This window comes from Rhinoraja longicauda, chromosome 32 (assembly GCF_053455715.1).
Source record: "Rhinoraja longicauda isolate Sanriku21f chromosome 32, sRhiLon1.1, whole genome shotgun sequence".
Lineage (NCBI taxonomy): Eukaryota > Metazoa > Chordata > Chondrichthyes > Rajiformes > Arhynchobatidae > Rhinoraja > Rhinoraja longicauda.
The window spans coordinates 1,695,425-1,717,374 of NC_135984.1; the positions used below are offsets into that span (position 1 = coordinate 1,695,425).

The 21,950-nt window shown below is 38.6% G+C and overlaps 1 protein-coding gene across 1 annotated transcript in view; it reads right to left on the reverse strand.

Moving 5' to 3' along the window:
• Positions 1–21,950, reverse strand: part of ube4a (ubiquitination factor E4A (UFD2 homolog, yeast)) — a 41,366-nt gene that overhangs the window by 15,342 nt on the left and 4,074 nt on the right. Inside the window, exons 2-10 of the mRNA XM_078426513.1 lie at positions 20,049–20,210; positions 17,054–17,242; positions 15,812–15,924; positions 9,972–10,124; positions 9,103–9,262; positions 6,688–6,890; positions 4,887–5,078; positions 2,407–2,740; positions 585–711 (exon numbers count right to left, since the gene is read on the reverse strand). Of these exons, the coding sequence (XP_078282639.1) occupies positions 585–711; positions 2,407–2,740; positions 4,887–5,078; positions 6,688–6,890; positions 9,103–9,262; positions 9,972–10,124; positions 15,812–15,924; positions 17,054–17,242; positions 20,049–20,172 (1,595 nt within the window). The 5' untranslated portion in view covers positions 20,173–20,210. The remainder of the gene's footprint in view (positions 1–584; positions 712–2,406; positions 2,741–4,886; positions 5,079–6,687; positions 6,891–9,102; positions 9,263–9,971; positions 10,125–15,811; positions 15,925–17,053; positions 17,243–20,048; positions 20,211–21,950) is intronic.

Consider the following 21,950-nt stretch of genomic DNA (forward strand, 5'->3'; position numbering starts at 1 on the left):
CAACTACGTGGTCAAAGAGGGATCAGATCACTGCAGATCACCCTTTAAAAAAGTCGCTAGGAAAGAGAGAAAGTAAGCTAGCTTTAAGTTATAGAAAGGATGTGGTGGAAGGGTACAACTAAGGCTTGTTGACCGGAGACGTTAACCTTGTTTCTCTTTCCACATATGCTGCCTGATCCGTTGAGTGATTTTCATTTACCTTTGTCGTTTAATATTCAGATTCATCGCAATATCTTATATTATAACTCTTGGCATGTGATGGTAAGCAGCTTGCCACCATACTCATAAACTTTCAATATCTTTACTGCCCTTATTGGCAGTATGAATGTTCATATCCCCATTTAAAATGACAAAACTCTCAGGCTTTACGGCTAGTGTATCGTTTACTCAATCAGTCAATGATTACCATCCAAGTTTTCCGCTTGGTTTCCCCAGAATAGGATTTAATCCCACCTCAGAGTGGTCAAAGTTCTCTTTCTACGGAGAGACCAGGAAAACTAAATGGCTCAAGATACAAGCCAGTTTTGAGATGCTTTCATCTTAACAATTTATTACATCTGGTTATTCATGCATTTTCTCAGTACCTGTGAAAACCCAAGCGCAAAGCAAACTGAGTCAGGACTAAATTCTCCGTGACTAGGTTATATGTTTCAGCGAATGATAACTCCAATCCCGATGGCATCGAAATTAAGCATGTCTCCTTGTCCAAGCCTAGGGCAAAGAAATAAAGAGCTTTCAGAAGAGAGATTTTCTTGCTTAAGCTTTCATATTTAATGTGATTCACAGAGAGAGAGAACAGACTTCCTGAAATATTTATTCACAAAATGCTGGAGTAACAGCAGGTCAGGCAGCATCTTGGGAGAGAAGGAATGGGTGACGTTTCGGGTCGAGACCCTTCTTCAGTCTGAAGAAGGGTCTCGACCCGAAACGTCGCCCATTCCTTCTCTCCCGAGATGCTGCCTGACCTGCTGAGTTACTCCAGCATTTTGTGAATAAATACCTTCGATTTGTACCAGCATCTGCAGTTATTTTCTTAGACTTCCTGAAATAAGTCATAATAATTTACATATACGTTATTATAGGCTCCAAATTCAAAGAGGTGGTACCCATTTGCAGGTGTTAAAACAGTTTCAAAATTCACAATGATGAAAAAGCCACATGGTAACTGAAGCAGAAATGTACTGCCCACTGCATGGCGAATGCATCAGCAGTGATGACCAGCACTATGTGTACAACATTTGCTGCCCCACTTCACATGCAAACAACAAGCTCCGAGCTCCTTTAATTTAACTGGGTTACCAAGAACAGGGAAGGATACTTATCCGAAGATGTAGCTAGTATTTCCACCACCTTCTCCCCTTAACTGCTGTCACAAGAGACTGCAGATGCTGAAATCTGGAGCAAAAACTGCTGGAACTCAGCAGGTCAGAAAGGAATTGATGACATCTTGATATGAAGCAATAACAATTCCTTTCTCTCGCCTCCCCCACCCCATAAATGTGGCCCACCTGCTGTTCCCCCAGCAATGTATTTATTGTTCCTTAACTGCTGCTTTGACCAGACTTCTGGTGACCATCCACTTTTCTTGCAACCAGCCTCTCCTTCACCCTGATACCCTCCTCAACTCACCACCTCCTCTTCCCTCTCTTGGTTACTTTCACCTCCAGCAAACACTGCCAGCAGGCCATTTCAAACTCGCATATTTCCAAGAGTGGATTGGGCAGAACTATACATCAGGCATCTTAATTGTCTGCTGTAAACAGCAGTTTGCAGCAGACTGATAACATAGCAGTTATTTGGCATGCAAAACCCATCTTACTGAAATCTATGATCATCCCATAGGGTACACCCATCTTAATGAAATCTATGATCATCCCATAGGGTGATTTTGACAATGAACTCCCAGTCTATTGGTTCCATAAACAAGGTTCCAGCAAGGTTCCAAGATGACATTTAGTTCATGCTTACTATGACTAAGTATAATATAGCCTGACTTGTCCTGATTACCTCTCCAACGGAATAGAAATCATGGCCAAGATCAGTAATAATCTGTGACTCCCGTCAATGGCATAATCAAATGCTACATCAAAGAGGCAATTGGTACAGAATTTTAATGAGTTATAGAAATCAAAACCAGCTGTGCATCTGTGCTAGTCTTGATTATGTAAATATGATGCTAAAACTAACTTACAAGTGAAGCAGAATAAAATGGCTTCCCTCAGTGAATTTTATTTAGCTTGACTAGAGTGTCAATCTGAGCCAAGATGACAGATACGTGCTTCATTTAACAACAAAGGAACTGTGGAAATTTAACAAAACAGAGTTGCACAAAGTGAAAGATTAATAACCCAACCAAAATAACTTCTAGCCAATGGGAAAATACACCATCTCCATTTCAATTCATACCTTTCATATGTACATTTCTACTTTTCTGCTCTTCTTCATTCAATTCCTTCATGGAACAATAAGTAGGGTTAAAAGTTAGAAGCTTCGGTGACTTTGGTTTGCAGAAGGGTTGGCACAGTTTCAGCAAAGCCGCACCAAGGTTCAGGAAGAAGGCATCCGATGCAAACATTTGGAAGAAGAGATCTGGCATCTGGTTAGCCCAGATTTTTGTCCGACCAGAATTGGCATTGAGACAGTTTCCGAGCCAGGAAAGGATTCTGTGCTTTGTATCAGGGGAAAGCTGGATTAGGTTCCGCAGAATCGGATGGAGTTTGTCATGAAATTGAACCATGAACTGCAAAATGAAAGTAAGAACATCTGAGAACTCTTCTCTAAACTAAGATGTTGAACAAACATAATGTCTAATGTACGCAGCAGGAAAACCAACAGGCAAATGAGGCAAAGCTGGCTACCAATCCAATCAGAATTAACAACAGATATGTGTGTGCCCTCAATGACAAAGGGATTCAAAATACAATTTAAAGACCAGGGTTTAGAACTATTAGAGCCACATGATCTCAATGAATAAATGCAGAGTCACCAACAACCCCATGTTTAATGGGAGTAATTCTAAAAATAATCTAAAATAGAGAAATATCACATCTCAACAGCTTCCAAAATTTGTCAAATGGATTACTTTTTACATCAGTGAAGAAGGCAGACAATTGGCAATAAATATTTCGATGAAGGGTTTCAGACCTGAAAAATTGGCCATGTCCCTTTCCACAGAAAGATTTTTCCAGCATTTTATTTCAGAATTTCAGCGTTTTTTAAACTTTCAGACTATTTATAATACCCTGTGTGTAATAAAGGCAACATTGTGTCAATGATGTTGGCCAGGACAACTCTTCAAATTGTGCCACAAGGTACACGACCTCTATCCGTGTAGACAATAGACAATTGGTGCAGGAGGAGGCCATTCGGCCCTTCGAGTCAGCACCGCCATTCAATGTGATCATGGCTGATCATTCTCAATCAGTAGCCCGTTCCTGCCTTCTCCCCATACCCCCTGACTCCGCTATCTTTAAGAGCTCTATCTAGCTCTCTCTTGAATGCATTCAGAGAATTGGCCTCCACTGCCTTCTGAGGCAGAGAATTCCACAGATTTACAACTCTCTGACTGAAAAAGTTTTTCCTCATCTCCGCTCTAAATGGCCTATCCCTTATTCTTAAACTGTGGCCCCTGGTTCTGGACTCCCCCAACATTGGGAAAAAGTTTCCTGCCTCTAACGTGTCCAACCCCTTAATAATCTTATATGTTTCAATAAGATCCCCTTTCATCCTTCTAAATTCCAGTGTATACAAGCCTAGCCGCTCCAGTCTTTCAACATATGACAGTCCCGCCATTCCGGGAATTAACTGGCTGTGGTTATGTTTAACCCTGAGTAATGCAGAAATCCATTCACACTGGTTGCAGCCTACTTAGGTGCTTTTGTATGCAGCAGAACCTCAACCCAGAGAAGTCCTGTACAAGTAAACCTACACCCAAAAAGCACCCAGTTGGTACTTACATAATTTGTTGGAAAATATGTTAAGACAATATCCTTTGAAACATTTCAGAGGACCTATAGGACTGGGGATAGGATAGTATCTGTCACACATCTTTAGGAATATCCTGGAGCTAAATGAGGCAAGAATCACCAGGCTGAGGAGCAGCAACTTTCAGACAACTATCAGGTTCTTGAACCAACCTGCACAATTTAAGGATAATTTGCTTTTGTGTGCTTCTGTGCATCCACGTGCCTGTGCATATGACAATAAACTCGACTTGAATAACATTCAAGTTGTCTTGATGTGAATATTATTTTGAACAACCTATGGAACAGGCTGCTGGATGGAATAATGGAGACCAAGGCAGCATCTTGTCCAAAGGACAGTGAGAGATCAGCAACAAATATTTACCTTACAACAATGTGCACATCACATGCATGAATAATATACAACATTAATCAAATTAAATAAACACAGTCATGAGATGCCAATGACTGAACTGATGACCATAAACCATTCTGGAACACAATTACAAAGGGGAAGACTCAATACTCAATCCAATTCTTTTGAGTTACCCAATCTCTAATTTAATCAACATCAATTCATTACAAATGCAAGAGTCTCAAGGTTGAGTTAAATAGAGAAATAAACAAATCCCAGTGGATTTTGACGCCTATTTGATACACGGAAACTTCCACTGGATTGAGGTTAGGGAGGTTGGAAGAAGAAAAGAGAAACAAGGGAGGCAAGATAAACTACAGTTTCTCTACTAATAATCTGAAAATTCTGGGGTTACTTGCAAGATTGATCTACACAAAGTTAAATATACAATCTACTCGTTGAACTCGAGGCAGAGTGTGGCAATCTGAAATAAAAATGGTGGAAAATAACAAATAATTGCATGCACTATACCACAGGCCTTCAAAGAACCCAACTTGCCAAAGACGCACCTGGTGAATATTCGACTCCTGGACTTTTATTTCCTGAGGACTAGACCGTGAAGGATTCAGAAAATACAAGTGACTTTCCACCAGTCCTGGAGTCTTCAGCAAACAAGAAATGTTCAAGATAGTTCCCAGCAGGGTCTGCTGGTACATGTTCCCATTGTTTGGATCCTTTGGTTTAATGTAATCCAAGAAAGCCTAATGACAAATTTAACAAACTAATTACATTGTAATTTATGGATTTAAAAAAATCTGATATTAAATTTAAATATTAAAACAAATTACATCAACTTAAATGTAAATGTATTATAGGTAATCAGCAGCTTCAACATGTAGAACATTTTAAAACATTAAAACATGTAGAGATCAACAGTCCGATCCCCACGATCCATTACAGAATTAAATGGCTTTTAGCAATATCTTCCAAAAGGAGGATAGCAAAATATCAAGAAAAACAAACATTTTTGCTCATGTAAAAGCTTCCCCAGATGGAAAATGCACATTTAAAATCTTGAGAATGGGAGAGAAAGGGTGTGCATACAAGGGTGTGCAAGGTTGAGTGAGGGTAGGAGAGACATCAGTTGTGCTGTAGTGCAGCAGATAGTTTCATATATTAAAAATACAACCATTTGAAGTAAGTGGCAGAGGGTAGCTGGCAGCCATGGAACCAGCCCCCAATCCAAGTCAGCAACTTAAGAGCTGAGCAAGAGAAGACAATAAAGCCAAGCTGACTAGGAAAAAAAACTGCAGATGCTGGTATAAATCAAAGGTAGACACAAAATGCTGGAGTAACTCAGCGGGTCAGGCAGCTTCTCTCCCAAGATGCTGCCTGATCCGCTGAGTTACTCCAGCATTTTGTGTCTAAGCCAAGCTGACTGGTACATTTCTAAGGCAACTTTCGTCATGCAAACTATTCTTGATTAAACATTGAAGAAATAGGCACTAATGATTACCACTAATGACGAGGTAATTTTCAAAGGTCATTTTGCAGATTTTGCAGCTGCAGCACAACAGAACAGAAAAGATGTTTTGTCTTGAGTTAATTTTACCATTCAAACGAATCAGCCTCAAAACAGTGTGGTGGCACAGTCGTGCAACTGGTAAAGCTGCTACCTCACAGTGCCAGAGTCCTGACCTTGGGTGTTGTCCGTGTGGAGTTAGCACATTCTACCTGTGACCCGCATGGGTTTCTTCCCACATCCTTACACATGCGGGCTTGTAGGTTAATTGGTCTCTGTAAATTGCCCCAACTAGGTAATGAGTGAATATGAAAACATGATAACAGTAACGGGTGATCGGTGTGGACTTGGTGGGCTAAAGGGCCCGTTTCCATGCTGAATACACTTTGTAAACAATTACCAATCACATTGTCCAGAAGCACTTTGATAGCTTGAGTATACATAAATCTTAATGTTTTAAGATTTAAAACTTAAATCTTTAGTTTTATTTAAAGATTCACTGAAAACAGGATTGAAACTCACCCTTTCTTCAAACACCTTGCATCACATTTTAATCTGAATTACTGGGTGATATTGTCCCACTATGTAAGATGGGATAGTAGCACAAAATATATTAATTTGCTTTAGTCATGTGTATTCTCATATCACATTGACTGCTGATCTTCACTGCACAACATTACAAATGTTTCAACAATTAAACTGAATGGTATGTGGGAAGGGCATCTAACAGACGATAATACTCATTCATTACATTCTACAACAAGTCAATAGAAACTCTACTACCAGTAACTTCAGTGACCATGTCACACCTAAAGAGGATATAGGATAGAATTTTGAGGATTTCTTACTTGTGCTAGATCAAACTGCCGGGTGAAATAAAGGAGGACATCCAGGTAGCTGTACAGCATTGAGTGGCAGAGATCCAATTCTTTAATACGGTTCAGTATTATGTCCAACACTGGAAATATGACTTCATTGAATGTCCTGACCTCTTCGTCTTCCTTTAACATTATTATTACTTCTTCCATGAACTCAGCAACATCATCAAACTCTGTACAAGTAGAGAAATCACCATGAATTTTATTTAAATATAAGTAGAATGGTTTATGCCAAAAATAGTTTTCCATCAACGATATTTGTTGCAAAACATCAATTATTTAAAAACGGAAAATTCTTGTAAATAGGGAGTGGAAACTGTTTCCTGATTTTGGATGGTGGTCACGACGGATTAAATAACCATCCACATCTCTATACAGTTGATCGACGGAGTCTTTGCGAATGGAAGGCTAAAAGCATGGACACCCAGAGCTACATTTCACCCCACTTCCCTGCACACTTAGCAGGCCCAAGGCAATAGTAACAGTCTATCTTAGTACCTCACCATGCTGATGGCATTGATGTCATTTGAAGATTTCTTAAGGTCTTTATTTACAAGAAAGTTAAATAATCATCTGCATCATTTCAGTCCACAACTAATCTCATTAAAACAATGTTCTTAGACCTCACATCCAATCCAGATACTCAGATTTCAGAACATTGGCACGATTGATCCCCTCAGCCCTCCAGCCCCATTATTTGTTTCTGTCCATAAAGATCCTGGAATAGATACGATAAACTTATCAAATCTCCGGCCCTCTCGATATATCACCCTCAGCTTTAAACATTTTGATAGTAGTATGCTTTTAGTGAAGCAATCCATGCAATAAGCCAATGAATAAAATTTTGTATTGAATTTCCAAAATTAGAAATAGGTACAGTGCATAAAGAATAAATATAGACACATAATATCAATGGGAAACACTGCTCCAAGATTGGACTTGAAATGGTTTGCCCAAACAACGAATGGCATGTTGGAAATGGGAGTGGAAACCCAATGTATCCAGTGCATGTCCTTGTATCACGGTAATTCTCTTTCCACAGATGCTGCCTGACCTACTATGTGTTTCGAACATTTTCTGTTTTTTATTACACATTTCCTGCATCTGTAGTTGGTTTTTTTTATCATGGCAGTGGAGTTGGGTATCCTGAAGGTGTATCCAGCTGCATTCCAAAACCATGGAAATTAGGGCTTGGGTGCCCTCCACAAAGGAGGAATTTACAATGATTCTACAGATGAATTCTGTGGAAATTTATTTGTCTGCAGCTCAGATAAAGGATCAATTTAACCTGCATTCCAGTAGCCCCGTTTCCTTCAGCCAAGATCTGGTTTTGTTCTGACCGACGCAACTTTCTCATTACCTATTCCGGCTCCAATTTTTCAGAAACAATGTCAATCATACATAGCACCCTAGTTTACACTATTACTGTATCTAGAGCAAAAAAATGCTGGAAGAACTCAGCAGGTCAGGCAGCATCTGTGGTAGAAAATGGATGGACAACATTGCAGGTGGGGACACCCTTTCAGACAAGTTTGTGTCCAGCTGACCCCATTACATGTACATGGAGATCACAATCAATTTCCCATTGCATGCTTGTGTGGCTTGTTAGTGCGGTTCAAACCCACTGAGCTATTTTGATTTTAAATCAATTGCGACCAAATTTCTTGGGCAACGATAAATGTCAATTCTGAGTAGTAACTGAACTAGTGACTGTGATTAGAATGCCAACCACTTCAAAAGATATTGAGCTGGCTATGGAGGACTTTGAAATACTTAGGCGGTGCAGTGGCGCTGCAGTACATCTGCTGCCTCTCAGCACCAGAGACCCAGATTCACAGCACCAGAGACCCGGATTCACAGCACCAGAGACCCGGATTCACAGCACCAGAGACCCGGATTCACAGCACCAGAGACCCGGATTCACAGCACCAGAGACCCGGATTCACAGCACCAGAGACCCGGATTCACAGCACCAGAGACCCGGATTCGATGCCAACCTCGGATGCTGTCTGTGGTGTTTGCACATTCTCCTGTGACCGCATGGGTTTTATCCAGGGAGCTCGTTTCCTCCCACATCCCAAAGACGTGCAGATTTGTAGGTTCATTGGCCTCTGTAAATTGCCCCATGTGTGTACAGAGTGGATGAGAAAGTGCGATAACATAGAACTAGTGTGAACAGGTGATCGATGGCTGGTGTGGGTGGTCGGTGGGTCAAAGGGCCTATTTCCAAACTGTATCCCGAAGCTAAACTAAATATCTCAAATTTGTCAGGTGTTGTACAAGTGCAATTTCTTATATCCAAATATATTCTTTCACATTCACCAAAGCACAGTGCAAACTGATTCAGCACCTCACACAAATACTACAGCTGGAATATTTACTTACGTGGTCCACTTACTCCTTCAAGAAGCAATTCAAGTATTTGTTCATAGATATCCTGATCACCATAGATCTCAGGAGTGAGAAGGGCAGTGCGTGCATTGGACACAGTCAGGATCTTACAACGAACTGCGTAAGTCAACAAGTTTTCTGGAACTTTTGTAATCTATCGAGAAAACATATTTTCTTCAAACTATAGAACAGAAAATCTGGTACAATTATGTAGTACTTCAAATAATAAAAATGGTTCCAACACAGATTTTAACTTACAGGTTGAAATTGATAAATTTAATTGCCTCTTTAAATATTTCCATCCATACCATACCTACTTGGGCAAAGGTCTGTGTCAAGTACAAAAGTTGATTTCACATGTGAACTGAAATATTCAGTGTGGCAGAGGCCAAAATGTGATGACTTTGAATGGACATGTTACTGTTATTCATTTTCTTGTCACACGTGAGAAACAGTCATACAGTGTGGAAACAGGCCCTTTGGTCCAACTTGCCCACACCAGCCAACATGTTTCAACTACACTAGTCCCACCTGCCTGCATTAGGTCCATATTCCTCCAGACCTGTCCTATCCATGTACCTGTCTAACTGTTTCTTAAACGTTGGGATAGTATCAGCCTCAACTACCTCCTCTGGCAGCTTGTTCCATACACCCACCGCCCTTTGCATGTACAAATTACCCCTCAAATTCCTATTCAATCTTTTCCCCTTCACCTTAAATCTATTTCCTCTGATCCTCTATTCACCTGCTCTGGGCAAGAAACTGTGCATCTACCAAATCTATTCCTCTCAAATAGTCAACTGAATGACATAAAGGAAAATTACTACACTCCAGAGACAGGAGCAACACTTGCATGTGCATACCTCCCCTTTTACTCTTTGGAAACAAGCAAATAGGTATTTCATGACTTCCTTCTCTCCAGCATCTCGATCAGCGGTTACATTCATAATGTTTGTTGGTGTCATGCAGATCAAACGAGTTCCTGGTTCTGGAATCAGCATTCGATTGAACAAAGCCTGTTAAAATAAATAATAATCTAAAGTTAATGTTAGTCATCTTTGACTTTAGACAAAAGGCACAAGGTCAAAATTCTAAATCGATTTCACTCCCATTATTCCGAATTCCTTATCCATCATAAAAGGCAAAAAATACCGATCCTAGCTTACAACATTACTAATACTTGGCTCGTGCAATGTAGTCTGAAAGGTACAATTTCCAGATAATATCTGTCAGTTCAAGTTACAACTGAATTGCACAAAATATGAATTACAGAATATTTGAGCTTTAATCATAATTCCATCATTGAATTAGTTTAAAATGTAATAGGTACTTATAGGACTGCACCAGAATAAAATGTTTCACTGTATTTGCACCAGAACAAAACTAGTCACTGTATTCTTAACAAAACAGAAAAAGAATTGAGGCTGAAACAGATTTTTTTTCTCAAAAGGACACAAAGTGCTGGAGTAACTCAGGAGGTAACTCTGGAGAACACGGACAGGTGACGTTTTTGGTCTCAATCATGTCGTCCGAGATGGTGCCTGACCTGTGGAGTTACTCCAGCACTTTGTGTCCTTTTATGTATTAACCAGCATCTGCAGTTTTCTGTTTCTAGATGTTTTCCACTTTTCTCGCTCCTAAACTTGCTCATAAAGCATGATGCTTTCTAAATTTCTCAAAAGAATAGTTTTGATCGTATCACAAGGTTCCTTAAGTAGCTCATGGATTAAACAAACATCAACTCGACAACTCCGTAAATTAGAAGAAGAATCCACAATTCATAAAATCAGATCAGAAAACGGAGACTTGCTTAAATTACCCAAGGATATTAACGAGAGATTTTTGCAATTTTATCAGGCATTATACTCATCAAACATAATAGATAGCCCTGTGAATATGCAAAACTTTCTGCAGAAATGTAACCTCTCTGGTTTAAATGATGATGAGAGAAATTTGCTGGGCGCAGAAATAACTACGAATGACATTGAAGAGGTCATTAAGTCCTTGAAAAATGGGAAGACTCCTGGTCCTGATGGCTTAAATAATAAATTTTATAAAAAATTTAGTGACTTGATCTCCCCACGCTTACAAACTGTATATAGTTACGCCTTTAAACAACAGATATTACCACAAACTTTGACTGAATCAACAATAATACTTATCCCTAAAAAAGATAAGGATTCTGAAGATCCTGGTTCGTATAGAGCCATAGCTCTTTTAAATACTGATCAGAAGATATTAGCTAAAGTTTTAGCCCACAGATTAAGTTTAGTTATTGATAAATTAATACACCCTGACCAATCAGGCTTTATATCTAAACGATATTCTTTCTATAACCTAAGACGCTTGTTCAATATAATATACTCAAATAGAATATTAAACGAAAACTTAGCAATCATTTCGCTAGATGCTGAAAAAGCATTTGATCAAGTGGAATGGCCCTATCTTTCCTCCGTGATGGAAAAATTCCAACTCGGTGAAAGCTTTTGCTCATGGGTGAAACTTTTATATAAAACTCCAACAGCTAGAATATTGACAAACCAAATGTTGTCACCAAAATTTCACTTATCCAGAGATTGTAGACAAGGATGTCCATTATCTCCGCTCTTATTTGCCCTCGTTATAGAACCACTCGCCGAGAGTATCAGATCACACCCAGACATTCACGGCTATAACACTAAACATACAATTAACAAAATTTCCTTGTATGCGGATGATGTACTATTGTACATCACAAATCCTGAAATTAGCATTCCGAATTTACTAAATCTCATAACTCAATTTGGCTCATTCTCCGGATATAGAATTAATTGGTACAAAAGCGAAATCATGCCAATTACGGAACAAAATCCGGCTATACTTCAACAATTCCCTTTTAAAATTGCCTATGAAAAGTTCAAATACCTTGGAATCTACGTGACTAGGAAATATACTTCTTTATTTAAATCAAATTTTCCTTCTTTAGTTACTAAATTACATAGAAATATCCAATTTTGGAAAACACTCCCCATTTCACTAGCTGGTCGAATTAATGCTATAAAGATGATCTTCCTCCCACAGCTACTATATTCATTTCAAGCAATCCCGATACACCTTCCAAAAAAAAATTTCAAAAAAATTGATTCAATTATTACTAATTTTATTTGGGATTATAAGACCCATAGAATAAATAAAACACATTTATGCAAGTCTAAAACTAATGGAGGATTCGCTTTACCAAACTTCCTATTTTATTACTGGGCGGTTAATATTAAAAATATAACCTTCTGGCTGGACGACATTGATCGGCAACCAGATTGGTTAAAGTTGGAGAAGGAGGATTGCTTACCATTTGACATTGGTGCGATCTTATTCGCCCCAATAACTTTGAATAAAAAAACATATGGAGGAAATCCGATTATACATAGTGTTATCCGTATTTGGAAACAATTAAAACTCACTTTAAAATTGAGTAATTTATCTTTCTTCCTACCCATTGCAAATAACCCTTCTTTCAAACCGTCTGTCTCAGATAGAGGATTCATTCAATGGAAAAGTTATGGAATTAAAATGGTGGGAGACCTCTATCATAAGGGAACTTTTCTCTCTTTTCAGGAATTACAACAGAAGTATGGATTACATGCTAATAATTTTTTTAGATATTTACAACTCAGAGATTATGTAAAATCACATACGCAAGAATATAGATTTAGAGGCCCAGGAATTCTTGATGAATGCTTGAACCGTTACTACAATACAAATAAATTAATATCTTATATTTATAACACTCTTTTAGATACTGACATTCCGTCATCAGAATCATATAGACGAGCATGGGAGGACGAATTGGCTCAACCCATAACGCAAGACATATGGGACGAAAGTTTACAACACATACATCAATGCTCGTTAAACACTAGATATTCATTAATACAATTTAAAATATTACACAGACTACATTATTCGAAGACAAAATTAAACGATCTTCCCAAGTATCTCTCCTATTTGTGAAAAATGTCAATTTCAAGAAGCCAATTTAACTCACACTTTTGTGACTTGTACAAAAATGCAAAAATTTTGGATCGATATTTTAAAAATAATTTCCAAAATTATCGATAACCAACTGGATTTAGATCCAAAATGAATAATTTTAGGAGTATCAGAACACATTACAAACTTTACGTTAAGTCAGAGACGCTTTCTTGGCTACAGTTTAATAACTGCGAAAAAATTAATACTTAAATTTTGGGAAAAAACAGTAACCCCCACAACTAAAATGTGGATTACGGAAATGACCGAGACCTTGCATTTGGAAAAAATAAGGTTTGCCTTAATTGACAAACCAGATCTATTTTTTTAAATATGGTCTCCATTTATTGAATTTTTAAAAAAGTAAATGGGTTTGTCACAAAACTAAAATTTAAAACTAAAGTTAAAACTTGAGTTTAGGGTTGGATATACAACTATACTCACTAACTCCCGGATCTATCCCCATAATTTTTATGTTTGTAATTCTCTTTTTTCTTTGCTTTCTCTCTATTAGTTTATAGTCTTTTTTTTTTCAGTCTCTTTTCATCTTTATTTTTTCTTTAAAAATTAAAAATTGAAGCTATGTAAGAACTCTATAACCAGTTTGTCGTTTATTATTATTTGTACATATGCTTTAAAAAATTAAAAATTAAAAAAACTAAAAAAAAATTAAAAACTTGTTTTTAAAAAAAAAATCAGTGACTTCATACTTGGGTCATGACTGCAGTGGATTATTCTATTTTTCAACAGCAGTATATAAAATTGATTGTTTGAAATTCTCATTTGACAGTCATTTAATTTAAGCAGAAAATGCACATCAAGCAGTTCTTCCTCAAAGAAAATCAATTTTGAGAGGCTGCATAGCACCCGCAGACTGAGATTTGCTGCCAACCTTCTAATTACATATGCGGAAACATTAATTTACAGATCAGAATCATGGGACACAAAAGCTAACTGCAAAATCCACAGCGGCATTACAGTAAGGTCTAGACCCTGACTAAACAAATTATGAAGGAGTGCAGATATGCTAAATAGAGGGAAGGAGTTGTTTCGATATTGGATAAAAATGACTCCAAGTCGTCATTGTATGCTGCCTTTTCATCGGTATCAGCATGCCACAAGCATAAACCTAACCACCGTACCTCCATTTCCTTCTCATCACTGAAATTATGAGTAAGATGGTATATAGAAAGTAAAATAGTTCTCAATCACATCAGTAGCAGCAAAGTAGCAATGAGCAGTGAGAAGAAAGAAATGTATGGTTTACCATTAGGGAAATAAATGATTACTAACTTTTTCTTACTACATCATGGATTAAATCAAGCCTGGATGAAAATAAACTTTGGCAAATTTACATAGTGGTTGGAGTCTACTTTAGCCTGCAAATTGCAATAGAGTTCAAAACGGTGGAGAAGGCAAAATTTCATAAAGCCTTAAAAGCTTTGTTTAGGAGTCAGGGCCATTTGAAGACAAACTACTCAGAGGAATATAGATATATAAAATAAAAAGAGTTGAATACATTTGGCTGATACAGATAATAGGATGGGAAGGCATACATGTAGAAACAAAGAAGGGTCTTGACCCGAAACGTCACCCATTCCTTCTCTCCAGAGATCCTGCCTGTCCTGCTGAGTTACTTCAGCATTTTGTGTCTACCTTCATGTAGAAACAAAGTTAGCCTTACCTTTCTCAAATATTACCTTTTGGAACAAAAATATACCATAATGTGGCATGTTTTGTTCCAATATGTAAAAGGAAACTTGATAAGTGCCTGAGGGAAGAGGACTTTAATTGCACATAAGGGGTTAATCACTTCAAGCTTTGCTGAGCAGCCTCTAAGGGTTAGAGTAGAATTTCTTCAGCTATTTTCCTGACTGCTCTGGGAGGTTTTACTTCTCCCTGGTCAGGGAGTCTGTAAACAGTCTACAAGGGTGCACCACATCTGAATTTGTCCTGTCTTCCCCTTTATTTCAGCATTTGATTTTCAGGCCAAATTTAATGTCCTGTGCTCAGCTTTGCACTTATTATTGAACAGGTGTTGCATTGTTTAGAAAGCAGTCCAAGAGGTTACAGGATATTCCCAAATTTGAAGGTCAAGTTACGAGGAGAGATGGTCTATCCTGTAAAAACACGGAAAGAATTTCAAATTCTTCTACAGCATTTGTAGTGGCAGGCGTGGTGTAAAACAATGAATCATAATATAAAATGTAGGAACTTTCTCTTTGAAGGCGATTACACTGTTGGTACAATTTCCAGATGTGCTGTTTCTAGAATATAACAAGTTTTAAAAAAACCATGAATACTTATTGCAAAAAGAGATTCTTGTTGCGAATGGAAGGTGAGTGGTGTGACAATAGAGGATGCTGGTATGAGAGTTAAAGAATCAAATGGCAGTGAAGAAAATGTACACCCAATGTACAAAACTGATGGGCAGGAAGAAATCAGCTGGCTCACTGAGCCTACCTCACAACACGGTAAGCCCACCCAAATACTTTTTCCTGACTACCACTATCTTCTTTTTGGACCCACCCCTGCATTTGAGACCAGCTAATTAGATCCTGAAGTTTAAGTGCCATAAATCTGCATCCTTCTAAATTAAATGGCTAGCAATTAGTGTCCAAATACACATGTGTCAACTCTTTTCAAGAAATCACCCAAATAGTGAAAAGGACAAGGTATTGCCAATTATTTATACCTGTTCAAGATTGTTCATGTCAAGCCAGTCCTGCCCATCCAGGTCCACAGCCAAATCCTCCAAAAAAACACAGCGTGGTGGAATTCCATTCCCTCCTTTCAAACTCGGGTCACCTACAAAATATGTTAAAATAACGTTAATCTCAATGTCACATCAGAAGTTGAGTTATTGAACAGGCCTCATGCGGTTGATTACAACAACAACAAAATATTGCATTTAAAGAGGGGAAAAAAATAAAAGAAGAGGGAATAATTGCATACAGAGAATATAAAGAAACTATACATAAACCAATAACAAATAACTTAAGGATGGGATGTGGAATACAAGAAGACACGGCATGGAACATGATTTTAGGGCATGATACAAACAATGAGGGGACAGCAGGATGTGGAATATGAGAAACCATTTAAAAGAAAGAGAATGCGATTTGAAAATATTGAGGGGCTGTGGGAGGAGACGCAGAAATATATTTTTTAATCAATGGTCCCATAACAGACCAAGGTATGATATGTAGGAAAGATATGGCCGAGAGCTTGAATCCAAACTCATGTGTTTCATCTAAGAATGCTACATTTGTCAAATCATCTTGCACAGATTTTTCGATTTGATATTAGGCAATGTCTGGCAAACTGTCTTCTTAGCACGTGAATGACCAAAACAATACTTCTCTGTTTCTCTCCCCACAGATGTTGTTGTTCTGTAAAGTATTTCTTAGTTTCAGATTTTATCTTGGACTATTTATATAGGCTTCCATTCCTATATTGTAGTATAAAGTGATTTTTTCTTGAGAATAGACTAAATATCATAGACAAATTTAGAGATTGTCACTGAACTACACATTAATAGCAATTGCCATTATGCTACTGAAAATCAAGATGAAAAGTAACGATTCCATTTGCTTGGATTCATAAAGAAACATTTAATTCACAAGGTTAAGTGCCAGGACAATAGACCAATATTAGAGCATTTCTGCACATCAATAAATGTATTTACACCCACAGATCTGCAGATTTCTCAGCTTTTGAAATATACCAATTTAATAATTGCAATACCATAGTTTTAAAGTATTCCCAACTCAACAGCAAACTGGCAGCCTTGCACAGATGCAAGCAACAGCAGTGAATACTTTTCTGAGTACTAGGGTTGAAAACTTTGTATCTTACTTACAATATATTTTGTCATACTGCCACTGGCGCATCAAATTTAAATTGTTCAAACAAGATAAACATACTTAATACTCACTGTTGTCAAGGGTAATAAGAAAGATGCGCTGAAGCATGTGGTTGATGTTGAGTTGTTCACATACTTCCCTTTGAGAACGAAATGCACGATTGGTGTCTGTAACCGAGTCATTTTCGATGCTCCCAATACTACTGACGTCAGATTCTTCACTGTCGTAAACTTCTTCTGTAGATTCGGGGTGGCTTGACACTTGCACAATCACAAAAGATTGAAGCTTACTGCCAGATAAATACTCAGGTTTAAAATGACACAAGTTTATTCTTATGCGGAGTTAGCTGACTTCATTAGGTGCAAATTACAGATGAAGATTTCCATATTCAGTAAACTTAGGATCAATGTGTAAGAAAAAATGTGTCTCAAGAAGGGTCTCGACCCAAAACGTCACCCATTCCTTCTCTCCTGAGATGCTGCCTGACCCGCTGAGTTATTCCAGCATTTTGTGTCTACCGTAAACTTAGGATCAATATCAGATGTATCCCCATCCCACACAACTCACTTCCACATATATCCTATAGTTACAAATCTTTGACTTTTAAATTGGCAATCACTACCGTGAAACTTTTTTTCTCACACCCACTATGTCCACACAGCGGCACAGTAGAAGATTTTTTCCTTACAGCACCAGAGATCCGGTTTGATCCTGACTACCGGTGCTGTTTGTACGGATTTTGTATGTTCTCCCTGTGACCACATGGATTTTCTCCAGGTGCTCTGGTTTCCTCCCACATTCCAAACATGCGTAGGTTTGTAGGTTAATTGGCTTCTGTAAATTGTCCCTAGAGAGCAAGATACAACTAGGGTATAGGTAATCGTTGGTCAGCGCGGACCCGGTGGGCTGAAGGATCTGTGTCCACGCTGTTTCTCAAAACTAAACCTTCTATTTAATCTCTGACCTTTGTTCCAATTGTCTGCATATCAATACCTCCCTTCCCCTTGCCTATGTTCACCTATTACCTACCACGCTTTGTCCTGCCTCTCTCCACTCCTTGCTTTCCCCTTCCACCAACTCATCTGCTACAATCAGTATGAAGGGTCCCGACCCAAGTATCACCTACCCATCTTCTTCAAAGATGCTGCCTGACAAGCTGAGTTACTCCAGCACAATATTTCCTTTTTTGTAAACCAGCATCTGCAGTTCCTTGTTTCTACACAGGTAAGCTTGATTAGCAAATTGGTTGTCATAGACAAATTGGGCCAAAGCTCCAGTTTCTTGTGCTGTAAAACCCTGTCACTCTAATCTTCTGCTTGATTTTCACCATTCTAACTTCAATTCAGATAAAAATCAGTAATATGCCCAAACTCCAAACAAAGACTAAAATATTACTGAAAATAATGTTTTTCAATATCCATTGTTTACTGCCTCTGATAAAATTTATTTCTCATAATTTGTCCGATGGAAAATCCAGATTCTTAAAGGTTCAATTATAGCTTTCCAAACTGGTAATCATCGGTCTTTCCTTTTCTTTCTAGAGGCAGATGCAACTTTCTTTTTAAAAACATTATACAATGTTCTCCAACTATCTCGCTGTTCAGCACTGAAGATTGCTTATTAATACTCTTCCAGAAGGACATTACAGAGACCCTCCCCCTCGATCAGTTGTGTGAACATTAGTCATCTTGTCAGGAGTTTTCCAAATCCACACATTCTTACAATTCTACATCAACATGCAAACTTTTCTGGCCAATTAGTAGGCGAGGGAACAAAATGTTTATGAAATTATGTTCCCTCGCCTACTAATTGGCCAGCAAAGTTAAACATTTATAACCACAGCTTCAATCAGTTGAGAAAACCTCAGGTTCCAGGTGAGAAGTGTACAGACACTGATTTATTGTAAATTTTGGGTTACAACACATCAATATAAATCAATGACAGCACATTTTAATTCCGTGAAACACATGATACTTCATGAGGTTGAAGTGTACCACTTTAGAATCTCAATTAGCAATGATGGTACAAATGTTTAGTTTAGTTTATAGTCACATGTACCAAAGTACATTGAAAATCTTTTTATTCACAAAATGCTGGAGTAACTCAGCAGGTCAGGCAGCATCTCGGGAGAGAAGGAATGGGTGACGTTTCGGGTCGAGACCCTTCTTCAGACTGATGTCAGGGGGGCGGGACAAAGGAAGGATATGGGGCGGGACAAAGGAAGGATATAGGTGGAGACAGGAAGATAGAGGGAGATCTGGAAAGGAGGAGGGGAAGGGAGGGACAGAGGAACTAAATCTTTTATTGTGTGCGAACCATTCAGCGGAAGGACAATACATGATTACAATTGAGCCATCAAATATGTGAACAAGCACCTGCCAAATTACAAGATAATTTAAGAAATCAAAAGTTACAATCACTAAAGGTGTTGATAAAGTGGTGATATTGCCTATTTTAAATAAGGAAGCAAAAGATGATGGTTACCCTTTTTGCAACCAAAGGTGGCTTCATGCCTCAAGGCTGCATTTACAAAAAGTTGAGAAATCTCCCATCTGGCCACGTCAGGTCTGACAAATTGTCATGAATCACACCACAACTATGAGTAATTTGACACTGAGATCAGTAAAACTATGAAAGCAGCCAGATTGCTATGTTTGACTCTTGCACTACGTGACTAATTCATCAAGAAATGAGCAACACGTCCTGCTACACTGTTTCCCTGATCCTTGCACTATATATAACACATCAAATTACTGAGAATCAATGCGAGATTTTGATAAACAGATGAACACATGTTGACAAAGACTGAGTTTCACCTGCAACTTGCATTCACATGAAAAAATATCACCATGTGTGAATATACTTGAAAAGGCAGGCAGCTAATTGGACCTACTAGCTTCCTACATTTTCTAAAGCAGATGTTAAATTCATATTTTAACATTTCCCAAGATGAGAAATGAAGGATCACAGAGGTTATTACCCTTCACAGGTTTTGCAAACCTTGCTTTCAAAAATCTGCGTGTAACTGAGAAGCAGACTGTCTCAAAGACGATAAAGTTTGCTTACCTGTTGGGACCTCTGGGGGTTGCTGCTTTTGGACAGAGGCAAATTGTTTGGCATCAGCCACCGAACAGAAGAGTGCTGCAAAGGGGTTGCTAGATATGTTATTGTTATTCTCCTGGTCAGTCATTTCTCTTCAAAGCCCACTCCATCCAGCTCCAAAGCAGGCTGTGAGGAAGACAATGCAAAGTACACACACTGTTTAGCAATGCTGCCATAGAAAATCATTTAGGCATGTCACTATACGTAGAACAAAGTAAAACCCCTCAAAATTGCATTAATGATCTCCCTTGCTGGAAATAGTCAGCTGCTCTGTGCAATAACCCAAAGTTAATCATCCTTAACTTTAAGTTAAGTAAACAAGCTTTCATTAAAGTAATATGTGTAGGAAGGAACTGCAGATACTGGTTTAAATCAAAGGTAGGCACAAAATGCTGAAGAAGGGTCTCAACCCGAAACGTCACCCATTCCTCTCCAGATATGCTGCCTGTCCTGCTGAGTTTCTCCAGCATTTTGTGTCTACCTTTCATTAAAGTAACCTGCTATTGACGAATCTGAACCACTCATGCATGTAGACTGTAGGGAATCACAGAAAAAAAACTGTCAAAGACTTTCCACTAAGATGCAATAGTCAATTTGGTAGAAAGTTGTGCCAGTTTTGAGGTTCTTCTTCTCCCGACCACTGCCTCCTCCCCCACTCCTGAAAAATATGTACAAACAGCATGGTAAAAACATGATCTTTAGCTCCCTGGTAAGAAATATTAGAATGCCATACTGGATCACCTACGTGACCCCTGATTAACACTCTCTTTTCCAAGCCACAGCTCCAAAATCAATGTTAATGCTCTAGATGCTACCCAGCCTGAGATCAGCTGACAAAGCAGAAGCTAGTGCCTGAACCTGACTGGTCAATATATGACTCAGTGCATCAAAAGGTTGCAACAAAGAAAAATATAATTTAGTCAATATAAGAAACAGGAGGATTCCTTAAAAAGAAAATTATTGTCTGTAAAAGACAGGCAAGCTGTATTAGATGTGCACAAAATGCTGGAGTAACTCAGCCTGACAGGCAGCATCGCTGGATAGAGGGAATGGGCGATGTTTCAGGTTGACACCCTTCTAGATGTCCCCCATTGTGTGTAAGAGACATTGAAACCTGAAGAATTTCATACAACACAATTTCTAGAATTCCACATTAAAATCCAAACTTAAATGTCAATTACAAGGATCAATTCCCTTTGTCCTTGGAATAATCAATAAATAAATGAAGCAGATTCTTTCCAAATACTGCTTCTTTAACTAAGTCTGCAACTTAACCTGAATAAATGGTCACCTGAGTGGCTGTACGATTCCAACCAAGCTACAACTGCACAGAACAAGGCTACCAGGAGCAAAAAGGCATTGTTCAGCCACACTTAGGATACTGTGTGCCATTCTGATTCCCACCTTACAGAAAGCATGCTGTAACACTAGAAAGAATGCAGAAGAGATTTGCTCGGATATTCACAAAAAGCTGAAGTAACTCAGTGGGACTGGCAGCAGCTCTGGAGAGAAGGAATGGGTGACGTTTTGGGTCGAGACTCTAGGATATTGTTTGGAGATATTGTTTGTTTGGACGGCACGGTAGCGCAGCGGTAGAGTTGCTGCTTTACAGCGAATGCAGCGCCGGAGACTCAGGTTCGATCCCGACTACGGGTGCTGCACTGTAAGGAGTTTGTACGTTCTCCCCGTGACCTGCGTGGGTTTTCTCCGAGATCTTCGGTTTCCTCCCACACTCCAAAGACGTACAGGTATGTAGGTTAATTGGCTGGGTAAATGTAAAAAAAATTGTCCCTAGTGGGTGTAGGATAGTGTTAATGTACGGGGATCGCTGGGCGGCACGGACTTGGAGGGCCGAAAAGGCCTGTT